The sequence below is a fragment of the Cimex lectularius genome, unplaced genomic scaffold (assembly GCF_000648675.2).
Source record: "Cimex lectularius strain Harlan isolate CLEC.00 unplaced genomic scaffold, Clec_2.1 scaffold102, whole genome shotgun sequence".
NCBI lineage: Eukaryota > Metazoa > Arthropoda > Insecta > Hemiptera > Cimicidae > Cimex > Cimex lectularius.
Window position 1 is genome coordinate 128,276 of NW_019394228.1, and position 20,856 is coordinate 149,131.

Below are 20,856 nucleotides of genomic sequence, written 5' to 3' on the forward strand. Positions count from 1 at the left end.
ATTCCCCCCCCCTCGAGTGAAAAAAAATGAATATATCCCAAACCGTTTAATATTCCGAAAGGGTTCGTAAACTGCTTTCCTTACTTGTCAAATTAATTTCAAACTGGCCTAGCACTTAACCGATGCGGGCCCGTTTCAATTTAATAACCGAAGCTGTCCATAAATGACGCGCCTTGAGCAGGACGAACCGTCTCATTACCAAATACCGTATTTTAGATAGTTTCACCCGGCTAACAAACCGTCCCAATGGGAAACAAACTTTTCCCTTTTCTTAAAAAGAAAACACAAAAATCATGGGAAATTTTTCCACAAGCTGAAGAAGAGATCTCTATAAAGCAGTTAAAAACCAAAATATTAATCCACTTGCCAAAAGTCAAGTTTGCGTTGGTCCGTCCTTTAGTGGACGAAGTCATGTTGAACGAATAAAACATAAAAATTTATCACTGAATTCGACCAACTTCAAATAACAACCTGTATTCTTTATTATATATTTCTTGCAACACGCACAATTCCCACGGTTAAATTTCTTTTCTCCTAGTCTTAAAACAGAGCTAAGATCTAGGAAATATGAAAAAAGCGCCAAAATTTTTAAATGCAATCGGGAAAAAAACATTAAGTAAAAATTTATAATCAACAACAATTTTAGATTACAAAACACAAGCATCATTCGATCATTTTTTTTCGTTTTATTTTATCACGAGGATTTTATTTTACGCCACAACTATTGTTATGTATAAAGAATATGAGGTAAATGTACTCTATTTGGCTAAATTCAAAAATTTAATATGGCTTAAATAAAGCTCTCTCTAAAATAAAGATATTGAAAGTACGTATTTGTTAATCTCGTAAATCATTAGAAAATAGTTTCATATTCTTGACGAAAAGGGTATATTTGATAGTGTTTTTGTTTCTTACAAATTCAACTTGCACCCGATATTTTATACGCAATTTAATTAGAAATATTTATTATAGTCAGAGCCAATTTAATTATAAAAAAAGACGGAGATAAACTGACGCGCATGAAATTTGTAATTCTAATTCCTTTCTTCATTTATTAGTACGAGGTCGTACGTAAAAAAACGTATTAGGGAAAAAGTAAAGATTGTTGAATTATTTAGAAAAATATATACATAATACTACAGAGCGGAAAAACGTTAATGTTTAATCCAATGTAAAAAGGGATTAGAAGCAACTAGTTCATAACAATTTCAAATTATGTTTTTTTTTTTTTTTAAGTCATTGTAATGTGCAATGAAATGAACGTAGATTTTGTCCACTTGCATAATATAAATTCTTAAATTTATTATGACTAGAGCCGTAATTTTAATTATTACACGTAGTTATTTAAAAAATCGCTTAAATCATTAGAAATAATTTAAATGAAGAAAAGGTCATATAAATTCGACTTATTCCTCATATTTTAAATTAAATGTATTTATTATTTTATAAAAATATTTCATATAATTAACGCCAATTTACTTATTTAAAAAAAAATCGGCGTTGAACAGAAGCGCGTTAAATTCGTAATTCAATTTTTTTTTCTTTGTTTATTACTGCGACGTCGCAGGTAAAAATGACGTATTCCAGAGAAAGTAAAGATCGTTGATATATTTGTTAAAAATATTTAGTTCGAGCATTTTTTCCCGTTTACTTATTTTAATAAAATATTATTTATAAATCGAGTAAATCATTAGAAACAGTTTCATAGATAAATTGCATCTATTTTATAATAATTTTCCCTCTCTCAAATTTGACTTATCTCTGATCTTCAATGGTGTACAATTTATTTATTACCTAAAGACATTTATTGTAGTTTAGAGATAATTTGCTTAAAAAAACTTAAAAAAAAAATAAAATAAAAAACAGTGGCAATGAACTAAGGTACGTGAAAATCATAATTGTATTTTTTCTTCATTTGTTACTGCAAAGCCGAACGTAAAAGAAGGTATGCGGGAAAAGATCAAGATAATTGATATATTTTAAGAAGATATTATTTGTTAACTGTGTTAATCATTAAAAACAGTTTTAAAGTTTTGATGAAAACACTTTACTGTATTTTTGGTTTCTTTCAAATTCGATTCATGCATGATCTTTTATAAGCACTTTATTCATCATTTCAAAAATATTTATTTTTGTTAGAGCAAATGTACGTATAAAAACCGGTCGGCGATGAACAGAAGCGCGCTAAATTCGTAATTCTTATTTTTTTTTCTTCATTTATTACTGCTAGGTCGTACGTAAGAACAACGCATTCGAGAGAATGTCAAGATCGTTGATTTTTTCTTTTTTTTTAATATTTAGTTCCAGCAATTTTTTTCGTTTATTTATTGTGAGAAAATATTATTTATAAACCGAGTAAGTCATCAGAAAGAGTTTCATAGTAAAGTGCATCGATTTTATAATTATTTTCTTTCTTTCAAATTTGACTTATCCCTGATTTTTACATACACAATATATTTATTATTTAAGAACATATAATGTGTTTACAGGAAAATTTCTTATAAAAAAAATAAAGTCCGCGATGAACTGAATTGCGTGAAATTCTTAATTCAAATTTTGCTCTTCATTTATTATGCGAAGTCGTACATAAAATAACTTATCCGAGAGAAAGTAAATATCGTTGATGTATTTTTAAAAAATATTTATTTCGAATAATTTTTTCCTATATTTATTTTAAGTAGTTGTTATTTGTAAAGCGTATAAATCGTTAGAAATATTTTCAAAGCCCTGATGAAGAAGATGTGATTTTAGTGTTTTTGTTCGTTTCAAATTCTACTTGTCCCCAATTTTTCGTACGAAATTTATTTATTATTTAAGAAATATTTACTATAGTTGGAGCCAATTTACTTATTAAAAAAGTGCGCGATAACAGAAGCTTGTGAAATTTATAATTCTGTTTTTTTCTTAATTTATTACTGCGAGGTCGTACCTAAAAAAAAGTATTCAGGAGAAGGTAAAGATGTTTGATATATTTTGAAAAAAATATTTAATTCGAGCAATTTTTTTCCGTTTATTTATTTTAAGCCGATATTATTTTATAACCGTGTAAATCATTAGAAATAGTTTCAAAGTTAAAGTATATTTTATAATTTTCTTTTTTTCAAATTGCCCTTTTCCCTGATCTTTAATATTTAATATAAAATTTACTTTTTAATTTATTTATTAAAAAGACAGTCGACGGTTAACTGAATCGCGTGAAATTCATAATGGTAATTGTTTTCGCCATTGATCACTGCGAGATCGTACGAGAAGAAAAGCGTGCATGTCTATGATTGTATACACTTTTCTACTCGACCTCGTACTAAGATTTAAAAACATAATATTTATATAAAAATACGTTTCAATGATTTTTCAGATGAAACATTTAAGGAAAAGTATATTGTTTAAAATTGCTGGGCGGGATTTTTCTGCAGGGATGTTTTTATGGATTCCCTTTTTTTACCAAAAGGCAGACGTTCAATGTTTTATAATTCGTGATAAAAATGGAAAAAATAGTAAATAATAACAGGTCTACTTTGTTTTTAAAGTAAATTAACGATGCTAAGTACTTTCTGAAAGTCTATTCGAGGAAAATTATTAAACCGAGTCACTTCATGAATCACGCGGGACGCTGTTAAATTCTCACCTTGATGCACGTATAAATAATCAGTTGGGCCGTGAATCTTTCTATAGTATTAAATGTGCATTAAAAGAAAATATATGTAAAAAATTCCCCGGCTTACCTTGTTTAGAAATGCTCGTCGGAAAGTATCCCTTGTGTGCCTCGGCTCGGCGTCCAGGATGTCAGCGCACTGCCGAAGAAGACGGAGGCGGAGGCGGTCCCGGACGCTCTCTTCTTCCATGGAGGACATTTTAATTTTTGTGTTCGGAGTCGCCGGAAGGCTTTGACTGACCGTTTCGTCCGTTTCCTCCGCCCTGGTGTACTTGTCCGGGTCCGGACTCCAGCTCTGGGTTATGTCTTTGAGGAGGCCGAGGCTCTTTCGACGAGCCTCCGTTCCGCCCTCCATGTCGATCTTCACACTCGGCACATTCGTTTCCATTGTCACAGCACTGGGCGGGATGCCGGCGAGAAAATTATTTGTACGACTCCGCACCCTTGTAATTTATTATTTTTAACGAAGGAAAACGTGTAGTAATTATTTTCTTGTGTAAATTTTATTTCAAAAATGAACAACTAAAAGCGGTTTAAGGGGAAAGGAAAAATAAAATGACGAATACCGTCTTATACCCGATGCGTGAAGTTTTTTAAAAAGTCTGGTGATAGCTGTTTGAAGCCGTGCGGAAGACTGAATGAGACGGGCAACCCTCCATCTGAGCTTTCTATCACCTGGAGAGGGGAGCTCAGATCCGTTTTTTTTTATCATTAATAGTTATTATTCCTATCATTGCAAAATTAATAGAAACGTTCTTCCAACTCTGAATGTCGTCAAGTTCAATCGAAGATCAGGCTGACGGCCCGAGCAATAAAGCTGTCGATCGCCGACAAAATAGAACACGCTCATATTATAATGCTTTACAGCACCGTGTAAACATGCGGGTCGTATAAAATTTAGAGATACATACTTTCACGTGGAAATATATCATAAAAGGACTCGCAATTTATCAACTGTAATGGTAAGACAAACAAAAATTATTCTGACAGCCTTTTGAACGAACAGCTCTCGCATTAAATAAGAAATCAACCTAGGTGATAAATCCTGCAGCTTGAAAAAGCGAAATTATCAAAATGAACGGACATTTCCTGAGTGAAATTGTAAAAAATTCAAGCATACCGAGAAACCTGTTATAAAAAATAATTACAATTTTCATTGCTGTTCTTTACTATAATTTAAAATTTTTCGTCTTTGAAAAACATCGTTATTTTCATTAGAAAAATATCTTGCGCAATTAAGTCAAAAAAATTCTCAATTTTCTTTTTTCGACATTTTTTCGACACAGGTGAGGAAAACTTAATTCCTCAACCACTTGAGCGTTGGAGACTATGGAGTCCTCAAACTCGAATATTTTTTTCTGAAGAGAATTTTCTTTTCCCCCATTCATTTTGCAACAAGCATATATTACAATCAATTTCCTAGAGTTGACAGTGCATTCCATGAGAATCATTGGTATTTAGCCTTCTTCCTAACCCTGACCCTACATAACCCAACCATCTCTAACCTAACCCGCCCTAAACCTACCTAACCTAACCATAAACCTGCAAAATGAAAGAGTGAAATGATAATAACGATCAGGTAGTTAATAAAGAAACATGTCAAAACTCGAACCATACCGATAAAAATGTTATACCTGATACACACTGATGGATTAACTCAAAGTTAAAATTTTGCGTCCTGATGTCGAGGGTTTTGGCTAATAATCATCCACAGGAAGAATATATTGCGCATTATGTTATATCTTTATTTTCGCAACATTTTTCTGAGACCTTCTTCTCCTCGTGGGTGAGGAAAACTTAGCACCTGTACCACTTAAACGTGGTTAGAGTCCTCAAACTAACTTTTTAACCTCAAACTTTTTTTTGTGGAGTCAATTTGCTCTTTAAAGTGCTACTAAAAGGACTAGGCCTAACAATTAATCAGTATATTATACCAAATCATTGCATGTAACGTAACTAGTTTCTAACTCTACCTAACCAAACTATTCTTAACCTATCCTAACCTAACCCGCCCTAAACCTACCTAACCTAACCATAAACCTGCAAAATGAAAGAGTGAAATGATAATAACGATCAGGTAGTTAATAAAGAAACATGTCAAAACTCGAACCATACCGATAAAATGTTATACCTGATACACACTGATGGATTAACTCATAGTTAAAATTTTGCGTCTTGATCATCGACGTCGAGGGTTTTGACTAATAATCATCCACAGGAAGAATATATTGCGCATTATGTTATATCTTTATTTTCGCAACATTTTTCTGAGACCTTCTTCTCCTCGTGGGTGAGGAAAACTTAACACTTTTACTACCTAAACGTGGTTAGAGTCCTCAAACTCACTTTTTAACCTCAAACTTTTGTTTTTTTGTCCCTAATCCTAACTAGGTATAAGCAAACCGTTGATAAAATACTTTCTATAAATCCTATATTATGTTATAACACACAATCAAGATCAAATGAAAAGGTGAAAGCGGAGATGTTCATTTTTCCTCGCTAATGAAAGGTAGAAAAAATGTTCAGAAAAATTGAGAATTCTTTTGGAAATAACTGCACAAGATATTGCTCCTGTGGATGATAATTAGCCAAAACTCTCGACATCAAGACACAAAATTTTGAATTTGAGTGCATTTCAGCAATCAAGTGTTTGTTTGTGTATTATAAAATGTTTTTCGGTATGAAAAGTTCATTTATTAACGTTTTGCTCTTTCAGATTTCAAGATTTATACGAAATATTTTGGGAATAGTCAGGTAGGGTTATTGTTAAGGGCTGGTTAAGCCACATATCATTAATTCGACGCGAGTTTATGTAGAGCGTGTTGATTAATTATTAGTCCTTTATTTTTGTTCCGAAAAATATTATTTGAATAATTTTACTTTATAGATATTTTTTTTACGGTGATAGTCAAATACGACCATACAATGAAGGAGTAGACAGTAGAAACAACCTAGTTCTTTCAAGGTAGGGTTTATTCGATCGTTCTAAATTATGCGGTTATCCACAATCGTCATTACCCAATAAATAATTATGTGCTTGGACAGATTTCAGAAGTTTGATATTAGTATTATCAATATGAACTAATTGTATTAGTCAAATTATATAATATTTGAAAAGTTGTGCAACGACATTCAAAAATATTGAAATTTTTGTCTTGTACACTCAATGCTCAAATAGGCTGCGGTTTTTCAAGTTGTTATATTAATAAAAAGTTAGCACGTTCCAACTGTATTAAGACTGATTTTAAAAAATATTTTAGCTGGTTCTTCATTTATCAAGGCATAATTGCACAATCACTGAATATAACACCTTCCCTCTTTTACATAATACTGAGAAAAATGTTATTAATGATTAATTAAGGTTTTCAGTTGAGATAAAAAAGTCAATGGCACGAGCGGTATTCGAACCCACGACCTTCTGCTAGATACGCCGCTACTCTACCACTTGAGCTATCGTGACTTCTATCCACTTGACTTTGATCGACTTCAAATCCATGCCATTGACTTTTTTATCTCAACTGAAAATCTTAATTAATTGTAAAATATTAATTGGTCAAGCGGACCACGAAACTAGTGAAGTTATTAATGATGCTAAGTTTCAAATGTGAACCCTGCAAATTTTCACCGTTATCCAACTCAACTTTGATTTAATTTCATGTAAAAATTATTCTATTAAATTTTTCATTTATTACTTAGCCAATTGAAAAACCGTTTCGTTACTTTTGCGTAGAATAGTTTATCTGTAACAAATAAAAAAATATTTGTTACCGATATGAGTATAATAGTTTTGTTTATTTTATTCTGTTGTATCGTATTTAACTTTAGACTCGTCTTCGACATTTTTGTAATTATCTTCATTACAATAGTTGTCTCATTTTTAAAATTTCTATCCTTTATATTTTTAATAAAGAACGCTTCTTAATTTTTTATTATTATTCTTTGAGAAAAGATGGAGTGGAAATATTTCGCCTTCAACTACGAGTATGGCAGTCCTGCCACACAAGACCGTCGTGTTAGAGCTATAAGTACGGCGCTGTCTTTTATTATTTTTATAATGGTTGATTGTTGCTGTTTTTCTACAGTTATAGACCGTTATGGACAACAATTATGAATTCAACTTTTAGTTTAAATTACATTAAAAATAAAATAAACGTCAAACACAAGAAAATGCTGTTTTAAGATGCGTTTTGCTTATGTTTTTCCTATTTGTTTTGTTTAATTCTAATTCTACTCGTTACATATTAAATTTGATACGCATTTCTTTTTCAGAAGAATCTTTACGTTCTGATTAACCAAAAAACACTAAAATTAAAGGGAAAGATTAGTTTATGTGGGGATTGGATATGTTAGGTTAAGAATGGCTAGGGTATAAGGTTAGGCTTGGGAGGGGAAATATTAGGGCATGGTTAGGTTTTCAATCCTTTTTAAAAAGATAGTTCCTACTTACAGTAAGTTTTTTGCAACGATCCGGATTTCGAGCCTTTTAGCTCATCATCAGATTGAAGGACTTCTACAACCACGTCTCTCGACATGAATTGCNAGGTATCAGCGGGTTCACTTTGGCAATTCATGTCGAGAGACGTGGTTGTAAAAGTCCTTCAACCTGATGATGAGCTAAAAGGCTCGAAATCCGGACGTTGCAAAAAACTTACTGTAAGTAGGAACTATCTTTTTAAAAAGGATTGAAAACCTAACCATGCCCTAATATTTCCCATCCCAAGCCTATCCTTATACCCCAGCCATTCTTAACCTAACATATCCAATCCCCACATAAACTAATTTTTCCCTTTCTACTTCCTCAAAGAGAGTGTTCCTTCCAAAAGACTAAAAATAATAGTAGTTTTTGTTATTAAGAAAAATGTTCTCTGGTGCCAGAGTTTGGTTACATTGGCTTACATATAAAACAGTGAATTTCGTTTTGATTTTGAAAATTTATCATGCTAGGAGCCCACCTTCCTACACAGAAAAACATAGGGTTAGTTATGGAAAAAACTTTTGCTGGGTAAGATACTCATCGTGTAAAATAAAGAATTTAGAATTGTCTCTGTGTCGAACTCACAATTAGATATGTACGAAATCCACCTTTCTTGGCTGAGTGAAGAATCATTTGGCAGACAGTCATAGAAATGCAACACAATAATCACAAAATATTTTGTAATCCCTTTTTGTGTGTTATATATGTTATTATTATTCAAAACTAACATCATTTTGAAGTTTGGGGAAACAATAAAAGAAAGGCGATTCTTAAATGTCTCAACCATTCCATCAACAAGGAAACCAGAAATCAACCTCTCAATAGGCAAAAATCAAGGCTTTTACACTGGCTATTACTTGTTAAAAAAATGCCTACTCTGTCATCAAGGTGCACATCAGAGCCTTTGGGTTTGCAAAATAATTAGCCCAGAAAAAGTACAGCCTCTTCGGAAAGACAATTTTGAAGAAATAATTAGAGAACGACTGCTGAGGCTTGCAAATAAAAAAGGGACAATTCTGCAATAAATCTTTTAGGTTTACAAAGGAAGACTTGGCTAGAAGTAATCTCGGAAAAAAATATTGAGTCTGCCTTCTCCATGATGCGTTTCAATCCCTTTTGAATTGAGTCATTTTGTAAAACCTATACTGAGAAAGATACACCAAATATAAGTAAATTCACATTTAATACTATAAATGAAGAGCATAAGCCTTCATTAATTAATTATTTGCGTGTTTTGAGGTTTAAATCAGAATCGAACAGATTGGTTCTATTTCATGATATTGTTCTGCAACAAAATTAATCTTTGAATGGTTTGAATTGGTATTTTGGTGATGTGGAACTCAAGCTGGTTGTTAAGTTGTCATTTATATAAATATATTATAGAATATTGATTCTATCTTATGTTTCTATAAAACTACTACTTTTATTTTATTTATTTTATTTCAGTGTTATTTTCTCGTTTTTTGTAGTTATGAACAAAATTAATTCAAAAAATTTTGATTTTTTTTCTGTTTCTAAATATTGCAAGAAAAGCCATGTTACAGGTGAATATTAAAAAAGTTTAATTTTCATTCTTGGGTCAAAATGTTTTGACGATACTCCCAGTTAAAATTGCAAATTCATCATCACAAAAATTTGCAGTCCTCGAAATTTACAATGAATCTGCAAAAATATAAACTACTTTTTTTCACAGCTTCATTGTACAAGAAACAGCAAATTCCTATACACTTTGTTGTACATCACACTCTTTAACTGTTTGTAACTTGATACTTTTGTTTTATTTTTTGTTTTGTATCACGACTCTTATAGTTGTTGGTGGTGGATGACCTGATTTTAATATTAAGTAGGCTATTTAGGATACCTAGGGAAGATGTAATCTCCATCTACATCTATCTAGGAAACATACTTATCATAGGCAATGCTAAAGACCTTTCCACCACAATAAAGGGCACATTTGATTAAACTCTTTCAACTGAAATGCTTCCAAATTAGTATGAAGTTGGTGTGAGGATATTGGTCTGGGTGTCTACCGTAACAAAGCTGCACTAACACCATTCACAAAGAGAAGAAATCTTCTGTAAACAATAGAAACATAACTTTCCGCATTGAGACAATGTATCTGGACATAAGACAAGATCAAAAGGCAATACAAAAAGCAAAGGTCACAACAGGTGTGAGCCAGTGTTGTTGTGAAATATGCAAAAATGTACAATAGTTTTTTTTTTCACTCTCACTCACTTTCACTCTTATCACCTCAAAGAAGCTGACGCCTTATACAAAAATGTCTTTTCTATACCGACATCCTTCCCTACCCCTTCAAAATCCAACGTATATAAACACAAAATAGCAAAATCTCACTGGCTCTCTCGACATGACACGCAATAATGGCACAATTACACAGAAGACAAACACATTGAGTGAATAGAAATAGTTTGATTGAATATATTAAAAAAAATATATTTTGCATTGTATAAATTCACTTTTCCACATCCAAAATGTAATTGTTATATGTAAACAATGTTTGTAAATCACAGGCCCTGAAGACTAACTAACCTAAACTTTCTCGTCTCTAAGTCTAACCGTAACTAACCTAACCTTTCCCGTCCCTAATTCTAATTATAACTAACTTCACCATGCATAACTAACCAACCTTTCCCGTCCCTAAGTCTAATTATAACTAACTTCACCATGCATAACTAACCAACCTTTCCCGTACCTCCCTAAGCTTAACCCTAACTAACCTAACGATGCCTACCTAATCTAGCCTTTCCAGACCCAATGCCCAACCCTAACAAACCTAACCATGCCCTAATATTTCCCCTCCCAAGTCTAACCTTATACCCTAGCCATTCTTAACCTAACATATCCAATCCCCACATAAACTAATCTTTCCCTTTCTACTTCCTCAAAGAGAGTGTTCCTTCCAAAAGACTAAAAATAATAGTAGTTTTTGTTGTTAAGAAAAATGTTCTCTGGTGCCAGAGTTTGGTTACTTTGGCTTACATATAAAACTGTGAATTTACTTTTGATCTTGAAAATTTATCATGCTAGGAGCCCACCTTCCTACACAGAAAAACATAGGGTTAGTCATCGAAAAAACTTTTCCTGGGTAAGACACTTATCATGTAAAATAAAGAATTTAGAATTGTCTCTGTGTCGAACTCACAATTAGATATGTACGAAATCCACCTTTCTTGGCTGAGTGAAGAATCATTTGGCAGACTGAAGATGATTTCAATAAAGATCGAAACGTTGGCACGATAAAGAAAATGTTTTTCTGAAACCTACATCACACCAGACCGCATCTCACGATTTCTAAATAAATATCGATTAACGGTCACTAATCACCACACACAAATGTACAATAGGTGGATAAATGATGAAAAATATATTAGTTAATGATAACTCCATAACAAGCAGCAATGACAGTTGATAGACTACTTTGCAAATGAAAGATCAGGTCAATTAAAATGAAGTAAGAAAATGTGAAAATACAATTTGCCAATATGCGCTAGGGGAGTAATCATTGCTTCCATGTCTCCTCCTCCTCATCATCATCAATTATATAAGGTGAGTTAGGTTTTCCAGTAGGGATAGGCTAGATTAGGTTAGGTAGGTTTAAGATTACAGTTAGGGACTGGTTAAATTAGGTTAGTTAGGGTTAGACTAAGGATAAGGTTAGAGAGGGGATATGTTTTGTATTGTAAGATCTACTTCCATACATTGAAGTATGTGCAATTGAGACATGTACCTAGTTCAATCTGAACAAAGGATACAACAAGATTATAGCTATCATGTCAGATAGCCAAACAGCTATCAAGTATTATAGTCAAACATCATTACCTCAAGGATGGTGTTGAATTGCAAAACTAAACTAAATAGATTAGGTGTGTAAATAAAGTTAATTATGAATGATTGCCGATTGCAGACTTCTTAAAAGAAAGCTCAAGTCAATTGAAATGAACTAGGAAAACCACAATGAGCTAGCAGTTACTTGTAAAATAACTGTATTCTTCCCTCCACTTCATCATCATCAATTATATAACAAGATTTAACAGAAAAAATTTCTACTTGAACAAAATTTAAATAACTTTATGATAACAATACAAATGATAAACATTTTACACAGCAAAGTGAGGTTATTATAAAAATTAAGTAGGAGATGCAAGAATAGTATAAACAAAATATGGAAAAATACTATTTCAAAGACAACATGTCACAAATAATTCTATACAAATGTTTTACATCCTAAATGAGAACTAAACAGAATGTGTTATAATAATAAATGTCAGGCCAAAGCAGATGTCCCCACAATGCACCATTCTTGGTCCCTTTCTCTCTCCACGATACAGATATTTCTGTCAATCCTGGTACTTGTCACATATAGCGAGACACTGCCATACTTTCAGTGAATCCTGTAGCCTTCAGAAACCTCCAGGACTCCTGTTTTGAAGACACAAAAGCAAATCCTAGCAAATAACCTTGCTTCCTCTGCTTTTTGGGACCTTACATAGCTGTTAGGCAAGTTTTAAAACTGCAAGTTCAAAAATATAAATTATCCATCTCTCGTGTGACTTTCAAAAGATAAAATAAGTAACTTCTTAAATGAGAAAATATAGATTAAAAGCATAACATTCTAATGATGTTAAGCAAAACAATAATGCCCATAACGAGTGTGGGCCAAAGGTTTTGTAGTGAAATATCCAAAACTAGTCTGCTGGCTTTATAGCCTTCTGGTCACAAGGAGACTTATAACAGTAAACTTATTATCACTGGCATTGGAACCTGAATTTTGGAATGGTCAAGTGGATGAAAAAACAAATTCAATTATCTGCCAAGCTATCATCCTATTTTAAGGTCATCGTTAGGGCAAAACAATCTTAAAGCTAACAAACCATGTGGAGACAAACAAAAACCAAAAAAGGACTATAATTCGTTATAAATAAACATTACAGGCCAGTACAAAATTATTGAAAATTAGAAACAAAAGATGGAAGCCCATACTTCTAATATTTTATTACTTAGACTCCAGCTAAATAAAACAATGATAATTTTATCAAACAAGTTAAAAATAATATTTAATCATGACAAAGACAATGAACTAAATTTACAAAGATGACTAAACATTGAATTACCCAGAAATCGTGAGATGCGGTCTGGTGTGATGTAGGTTTCAGACCGCATCTCACGATTTCTGGGTAATTCAATGTTTAGTCATCTTTGTAAATTTAGTTCATTGTCTTTGTCATGATCAAATATTATTTTTAACTTGTTTGATAAAATTATCATTGTTTTATTTAGCTGGAGTCTAAGTAATAAAATATTAGAAGTATGGGCTTCCATCTTTTGTTTCTAATTTTCAATAATTTTGTACACCTAAACATTTCTAACTAACCTAAACTTTCCCTATCTAAGTCTAATCATAACTAACTTCACTATGCATAACTAACCAACCGTACCTCCCTAAGCTTAACCCTAACTAACCTAACCATGCCCTAATATTTCCCTTCCCAAGCCTAACCTTATACCCTAGCCGTTCTTAACCTAACATATCCAATCCCCACATAAACTAATCTTTCCCTTTCTACTTCCTCAAAGAGAGTGTTCCTTCCAAAAGACTAAAAATAATAGTAGTTTTTGTTATTAAGAAAAATGTACTCTGGTGCCAGAGTTTGGTTACTTTGGCTTGAATGAATAACAATAAACATTGAATTACCCAGAAATCGTGAGATGCGGTCTGAAACCTACATCACACCAGACCGCATCTCACGATTTCTGAATAATTATTGCATTACCATCTGAACTGGTAGGTTTTCTAGTAACTTGGTCGAGGTAAAGAGGCCAACATTTAAATTTTCTTGAAAAAGTTTTTTTAAACTTAGCTGGCTGCACCAAATAATAATAAATAAATGTCACAACTGATGATGACTTTATTGAGTGGGTTTTTTTTTATTTCTTTCCATCGTTATGCTCCGCCCTATTTTGTTGAGGGAATTGTAAAAACTTTAAAATTTGTTCCTCGTACTCTTTGAACAATCTAAGAGCGATCTATGCTTTTATGCTATATTTTCTCCGCTATGTTACTTATACTATTGCATTTACTTTCTTTTGAAATGATTTACATTTTATAACTTGTGCAGTTTTAAAACATGTCCCGTACAAGGTTAAATAAATGTATCCTATCAGTCTTCCACACACACACTTACTGAATAATAAAATATAAAAATAAAGCAGCCTATGTGTGAATAAGGATTAAATTAATCCTATTTGTACCAGTTGTGTAAACAATAATAAAAGTAAAGAGGCAAAGAATTCTCATTTAACATTTATTGATACAACACTATTTCTTAATTAAATTAAAATTGAATTTTTCCAAATGGTTTCAGAGCAAAGAATCATTTAAAAATTCTCTTGACTGTACCAAGATTCAGATTATTCGTGAGTAAAAAGTGGTTGATACATCTAATACTTTAACTCTTAGAAAACACCTACAAAGCATAGATATATTTTTAGGTTATGTAATAAGGAAGAACCACCCATATTTTTGCAAAGAATTGCATCAATGACCTTACACTTCTTAAGAAAAGAAACGAGTCAATTGAACTGAACTAAGGGACTAGTAAAAGTATACACCAGAAAGCTGCAGTGCTTGGAGAATATCAAATTCCCAATAAGAGCAAAAGTGTGATATTGAAAACAAAACTGCAAGTTTATTTTACAGCCATTATTGAAAGCTGAAAATCAATCTCATTCAGTTCATTCAGTCTACCCATAGCAACAACTAATTAATTATTAAAAGTGGGGTGCCAGTGGCTTTGATTCGAAACTGAATTTGAATCCAAAATTCTTCCAGATGGGCTTTTTACAATGAAAAATACAGGAATCCACTATACTATTTGTTTTCCTTGGGTCACTTTTGACTATAATCTGCCTTTCTTCCCTTGTGACCTAAAAGATTGACCCTCTTTTTTTCCATGTACTGAAACGTGCAGTACCTTTAAAGAAGTTGAGCATTTTTGTGTTTCTCTAGGCGTTAATGTCACCTGTAGTTTTTCAGGCTTATGCTTTACAGTAACTTACAAGATGGCAGAGTTGCAGGTTTCTTGCTAAGTTTTTCTCAGTTTCTTAAGGTGGTAAATGGGCAATGGCCAGTAATGAGGCCTTTTCAATATTTCTTACCTACGAGCCTGTTTTCATTTTTGTATGTCATCTTCTGGATATATGTATGTATACAACGGAGGCAATGGCAGTGTCGCTTCTACTGCTGAAGTTGGGCAAGTATGTTAAGACATGCTAATTGTATTTTTGTTAATTAAATTGTATCTTCTTTTCCAAGGTTTTTGGCCACCATAATAAGTCTCCTCATGACCAGTCTATCCATTGTATACAGCCAGCAGGCTGTTTTTGGATATTTCACTAAAAAATTTTTGGCCCATTTGCATTTTTTATTGTTTTATCTAACAACAAAAGAGTGTTTTATTTTATATTTTCTTATATAAGGCACTTATTTTATGTTTTGAAAGTCACACAGCAGATAGATATTTTACATTTTATTACTTGCAGTTTTAAAACTTTTCGCTGTACTAGGCTAAAAAATTTATCGAATATGTCCGCCCTTTCATTTTGAAATGTAATTAAATTCCCCTGTTTATTTGATCACTTACTGCATAAGAAAGCATTGTAAAAATAAAGTAGCATATCAGTGACTAAAGATTAAATTAATCCTATCTGTACCAGTTGTGTCAACAATAATAAAAGTGAAGAGAAATGAGAGCCTGTAAACATTTATTTATACAACTACATTACTTCTGAATTAAATTAAAATTTAATTTTACCAAATGGTTTCAGTGTAAAGAAGCATTTAATTATTCCAAGTATGTTTTCAACTTTTAGAATTTTGCACTAAAGTGATTTGATTTTTTGTGGCTGGAACATTTGGTTGAACCTGAAGGTTCAGGTCCATCCAAATGGATTGATACGTAGATGAGTTGTTTATTCTATAGTGAGAGTTTCTGTTGTAAGGTTAAATAAATGCATTCTATCCGTCAGCCCTTTAATTTTAAATATATGCAAATTTATAATATTTTATTTTCAGTCAAGTATGGGGTTCCAATTGATTTAACTATGTAAAGTCCCGGACAGAAGAGGAAGTGAAGGTTATTTGCTAGGATGTTCTTTTGCTGAGTCTGATCCTCTACTCCTTGAAACATTCTTCAAAACAAGAGTCTTGTAGGTGTTGAAGGCTACTAGGTCTGGATTTGCCAGAAGTATGGCAATATTGTCTGCATATGTGGCAAGGTCAGTATTGATATATATCAGTAGTGAATACTGAATAGAGTATGGGACCAAGGATGCTGCCTTGCAAACACCCACTTCAACATACTGGCATTTATAAATATTATTCGTTTCGTTTACAACTCACTTAAGATGTAAAATTTTTTATACAACTATTTGATATATCTGGTCTTTGAAATAGTATTTTTTCTTGTTGTATTTGTCCTTGTACCTCCTATCTAATTGTTATATACTTGCTTATTTTACACTGCAATGTGAAATTTTTGTTTGACACTCATGTTGTTTTTATAAAGTTACTATTGGCGTTGCTCAGGGGGATAATAAAAAGTGTTTTTTAACACATTATTTTAAGTCATGTTGAACCAGCACAGGTCACTTACTGGATCTGTCTCTAGATCAAAAAATTTATGGGTTAAATTTATACATTTGAACCACATTCTTTTATTATTCCAGGTTGATTTTACCTTTGAAGTGTTGAGGTTTTAGGAACTTCAAGTACATTTAAGAAAGGTAATTAAATGAAGAAGTTTTGTATATGGTATGATATCCTTACAAACATATTTGTCGAAAAACAGTTATTTTTGGAAATTTATGAAAAGTTTTTCCATTTTTAAAATCCTTCCTTTTGGGTTGAATTAATAAACATACATCGTTGTTTGATAAGATTAAAAATAGCTCCTTCTTATAGAAAATGTAATGTAGTTGAAAATTGGAACAGATGCTCTAGATCCTGAAAAAATGCCAATTTATGGCTTCAAGTCGAGATTTTTTCCAAAAAAACACGTAAAAATTCATAACTTCCGACTGGATTGAGATAGAACAGTTCAATTAGTTGCATGTTTCTCTATTTAGGATGTACTATGACGCAATTTTTCACGGGTTTATGCTAGACCACCCTGTATAATGTTTTGTGCCCAGATTTTCAAATGGTTTTCGTCAGTTTTATAAAATTCAATGAACCTGATGAATCTGTAAATGGGGGAAAAAACTTTACCCACTTATTGCAATGTTGAAAAGTAAACAGTATAATAAATAAAATAAATAAATGAAAATAAAACATATTAGTCCTAACCCTAACCCTAAACCTTCCTAACCTAATCTAACCCATCACTACTTGTGACTGTATCTCTAAACTGACCTAACTAAACCTTACCCGTCCCTAACCTTAACCATAATCCATTTAACCTAATCATTCTTATCCTAACCCAACCACCTGCACTCCCTGGCAACGCAAAATCCATTACACAAAAATGATAAAGTAAAAAGTGTGTATCCAGCACAAAAATTATCCATTTTAAAACTGGCTGTCTCTAAATACTCCACTTAGAAGAAAATATATGTTTTTTATGCATATGCTCGATTTAACCATTTAAATGGTAACCTTATATTTTTTTTCCATAGTTTCCGTCAATGTCATATTTTGGCAATATCTTAGGCTTTTCTGAACCGATGTTCAAATGGTTTTCGTCGGTTTTCATAAAATCCAATGAACTTGATCAATTTAAATGAAATCGTTTGTTACCATTTGAAAAAATGTAGGTTTTGCAATGCTTGAAAGTAGAGCTTATTATACAGAAAATGTACCCCTTTCGTAACCCTATCCTCAATCCATCACTAACCCTAGCCTAAGCACAAATAAATAAAAACTGCACTTACTGCAATGTTTGAAAGCAGAGCTAATAAAATAAAAAAACCTGATCCCCTAACAATATCCTTAATTTAACCAACGTAATTTAATGTGACCCGTCCCTAATCGTAACTCTAGGTTAAACTAACAGTTTCTAACAGTAACTATAACCCACCAAACCTAATCATTCTTAACCTGGTACATTTTGTTTTTTGCCTTATATGATTAAATCATTTTTGCGATATCTGTTTTTCTGAACCGATTTTCAAATAGTTTTCGTAAGATTTCACATGATCGAAAGAACCTGATGAATCTAGAAATGAAAATGTTTGTTACCAGTAAAAAAAGGACTTTTTCCACTGTTTGAAAGTAGAGCTTATAATAAAAAATATATATATTTTAAAAACGTACCTCGTAACTAACCCTATAATTAAACCAATCCTAACTAATCTTTAACCCATTCCTATCAGTAACCATAAACCCTAACACTAACTCAACCCAGCCCTAACCTCATCATTCCTTACCGAACCCTACCCACGCGCCCTCCCTGGTAAAATCCATGACGCGAAAATATTAAAGCAAAAAATATGTATCCAGTCCAAAACTTATCCATCTTAAAACCAGTTTAGGTTGAGCTGTTTTTGAGAACCGATTTTTAAATTGTTTTGGTTATATTTGATAAAATCGAATGAATACGGTTTATCTGCAAATCGTGATATTTCAACCTGTGGTCTGTGTGCTGACGAACCTGAAATTTGGTCCTTTCGGATCATCTTTGTCAGCCGACCTTTCCTGGTATTTGGCCATATTTTAATGCCAAAGTGGCCGGGAGCCCTTGTGTCCGATTTTCATTTGTCTATTTCTTGTTCTGCCTATCCTCGCGGAGTTGGTCTGTCATAGGTTCGGTATTTCGCAGGTTAAGGAGTGTAAGTAGGCTTAAATTATATCATGGGTCGATGGTTCCGTACATATATAAAATTTTAGTGTGCTGTAGGTTTTGTGAGACCTGCACAGACACACTGAAGATGACAGACCAACCCAGCGAGGATAGGCATATCAGGGAAAAAGAAAACAACCGTAAACAAAATTTTGATTAATTATACTTTTTAACTAAGGTCTTGAATAAGATAAAAAGTAATTAAAATAATTAATTTGGTCAATTTTGACTACTAAATACATATGTGTAAATATAATGTTTATGCTAAAAACCGGGCTTAAACATTTTTCANTTGTGCCATAACGAATAAGCATCGTGAGAGACGATCATTTGAGTGGGTGCTGGAGAGGTGACGTCACCGGTAGCAAGAGAGTCGAAGCAAGCTATCAAGCATCTGTTCCAGTGAGTCAGTCGAGTCCCAGGCATTGCGCTGACAACACCCGCTGGATCGCGCATGAAGCCAACGTCGGTGGACTAAAAACGACGCGTTTCTGAATAATAAATCAACCATGGACGACACGTGCGTCGCGCCGAAATCCAACTCGCTCCACTTCAATCATTTCAGACCTGCTGAGGACGAGAGGCAGACAGACGAAATCAAAGAAACAAGCGGTCAGTTGATATTTTCTTAACGCTATTTTTTTTTCTATATTATAAATTATCGGATGGAATTCGCTTATGGTTGGGGAGAAAAATTTTGACATGTCGGATCTGGAGTGTCTAGCATGATCTTTCAACAAAAGGACGGTTAGTTTAATAGCTTAACAAAACAGTAATAAAAATTTTACATTTAAAAATAACCAAAATAACAAATACCTACATATATAATTTTACAACTGCATAGAAATAAATCATACTGTCAGGAAAATGAAACACAACAAATCTGCCTTTGATGTTTAATTATATTTAAAAAATAAGTAAACCAGACAAACTAATATAAAATAATTTAAAATATAATATTTTTTAATAATCTTTCAATGAATTATACAAAAATTACAATCTATACGTGCAAATAAATGACTAATTATCCTATAACCGCAAGATTTAAAAAAAAAGGTAAATTTGTCGTAATATGAAAAATAAAAATAAAAATAAATGAACCAAACAATGTAATATAAAATCATCTAAAAATATAATGTTTTGTAATAACCTGTCAGTAATTTATACGTGCAAATAAATGACTAATTGTCCTATAACCGAAATATTTCAAAAAAACAGATCAATCTGTCGTTCTATGAAAAAAAGAAAAATAATAAACCAGACAATCTAACATAAAATTATCTCGAAATATAATGTTTTTTAATAACTTGTCAGTAATTATACAAAAATTACAATCTATACGTGCAAATAAATGACTAATTATCCTATAATCGCAAGGTTTAAAAAAATGATCAATTTGTCGTAATATGAAAAAAAACAAAAACAAACAGAAAATCAAATATCAAATCATCTAAAATATAATGTTTTTTTATAACCTGTCAGTAATTTATTCAAAAATTACAATCTAAACGTGCAAATAAATGACTAATTATCCTATAACCGCAAGGTTTAAAAAAATGATCAATTTGTCGTAATATGAAAAAAAACAAAAACAAACAGAAAATCAAATATCAAATCATCTAAAATATAATGTTTTTTAATAACCTGTCAGTAATTTATTCAAAAATTACAATCTAAACGTGCAAATAAATGACTAATTATCCTATAACCGCAAGGTTTAAAAAAATGGTCAATTTGTCGTAATATGAAAAAAAAAAAACAGACAATCTAACATCAAATCATCTAAAATATAATGTTTTTTTATAACCTGTCAGTAATTTATACAAAAATGACAATCTAAACGTGCAAATAAATGACTAATTATCCTATAA

At 32.1% G+C, this 20,856-nt stretch overlaps 1 protein-coding gene across 1 annotated transcript in view; it reads left to right on the forward strand.

Annotated features, from left to right (window-relative positions):
* Positions 1-19,379: 19,379 nt before the first annotated feature.
* Positions 19,380-20,856, forward strand: part of LOC106664718 (AMP deaminase 2) — a 98,177-nt gene continuing 96,700 nt past the window's right edge. The window contains exon 1 of the mRNA XM_014390671.2: positions 19,380-19,597. Coding sequence (XP_014246157.1) covers positions 19,495-19,597 — 103 coding nt within the window. The 5' untranslated portion in view covers positions 19,380-19,494. The remainder of the gene's footprint in view (positions 19,598-20,856) is intronic.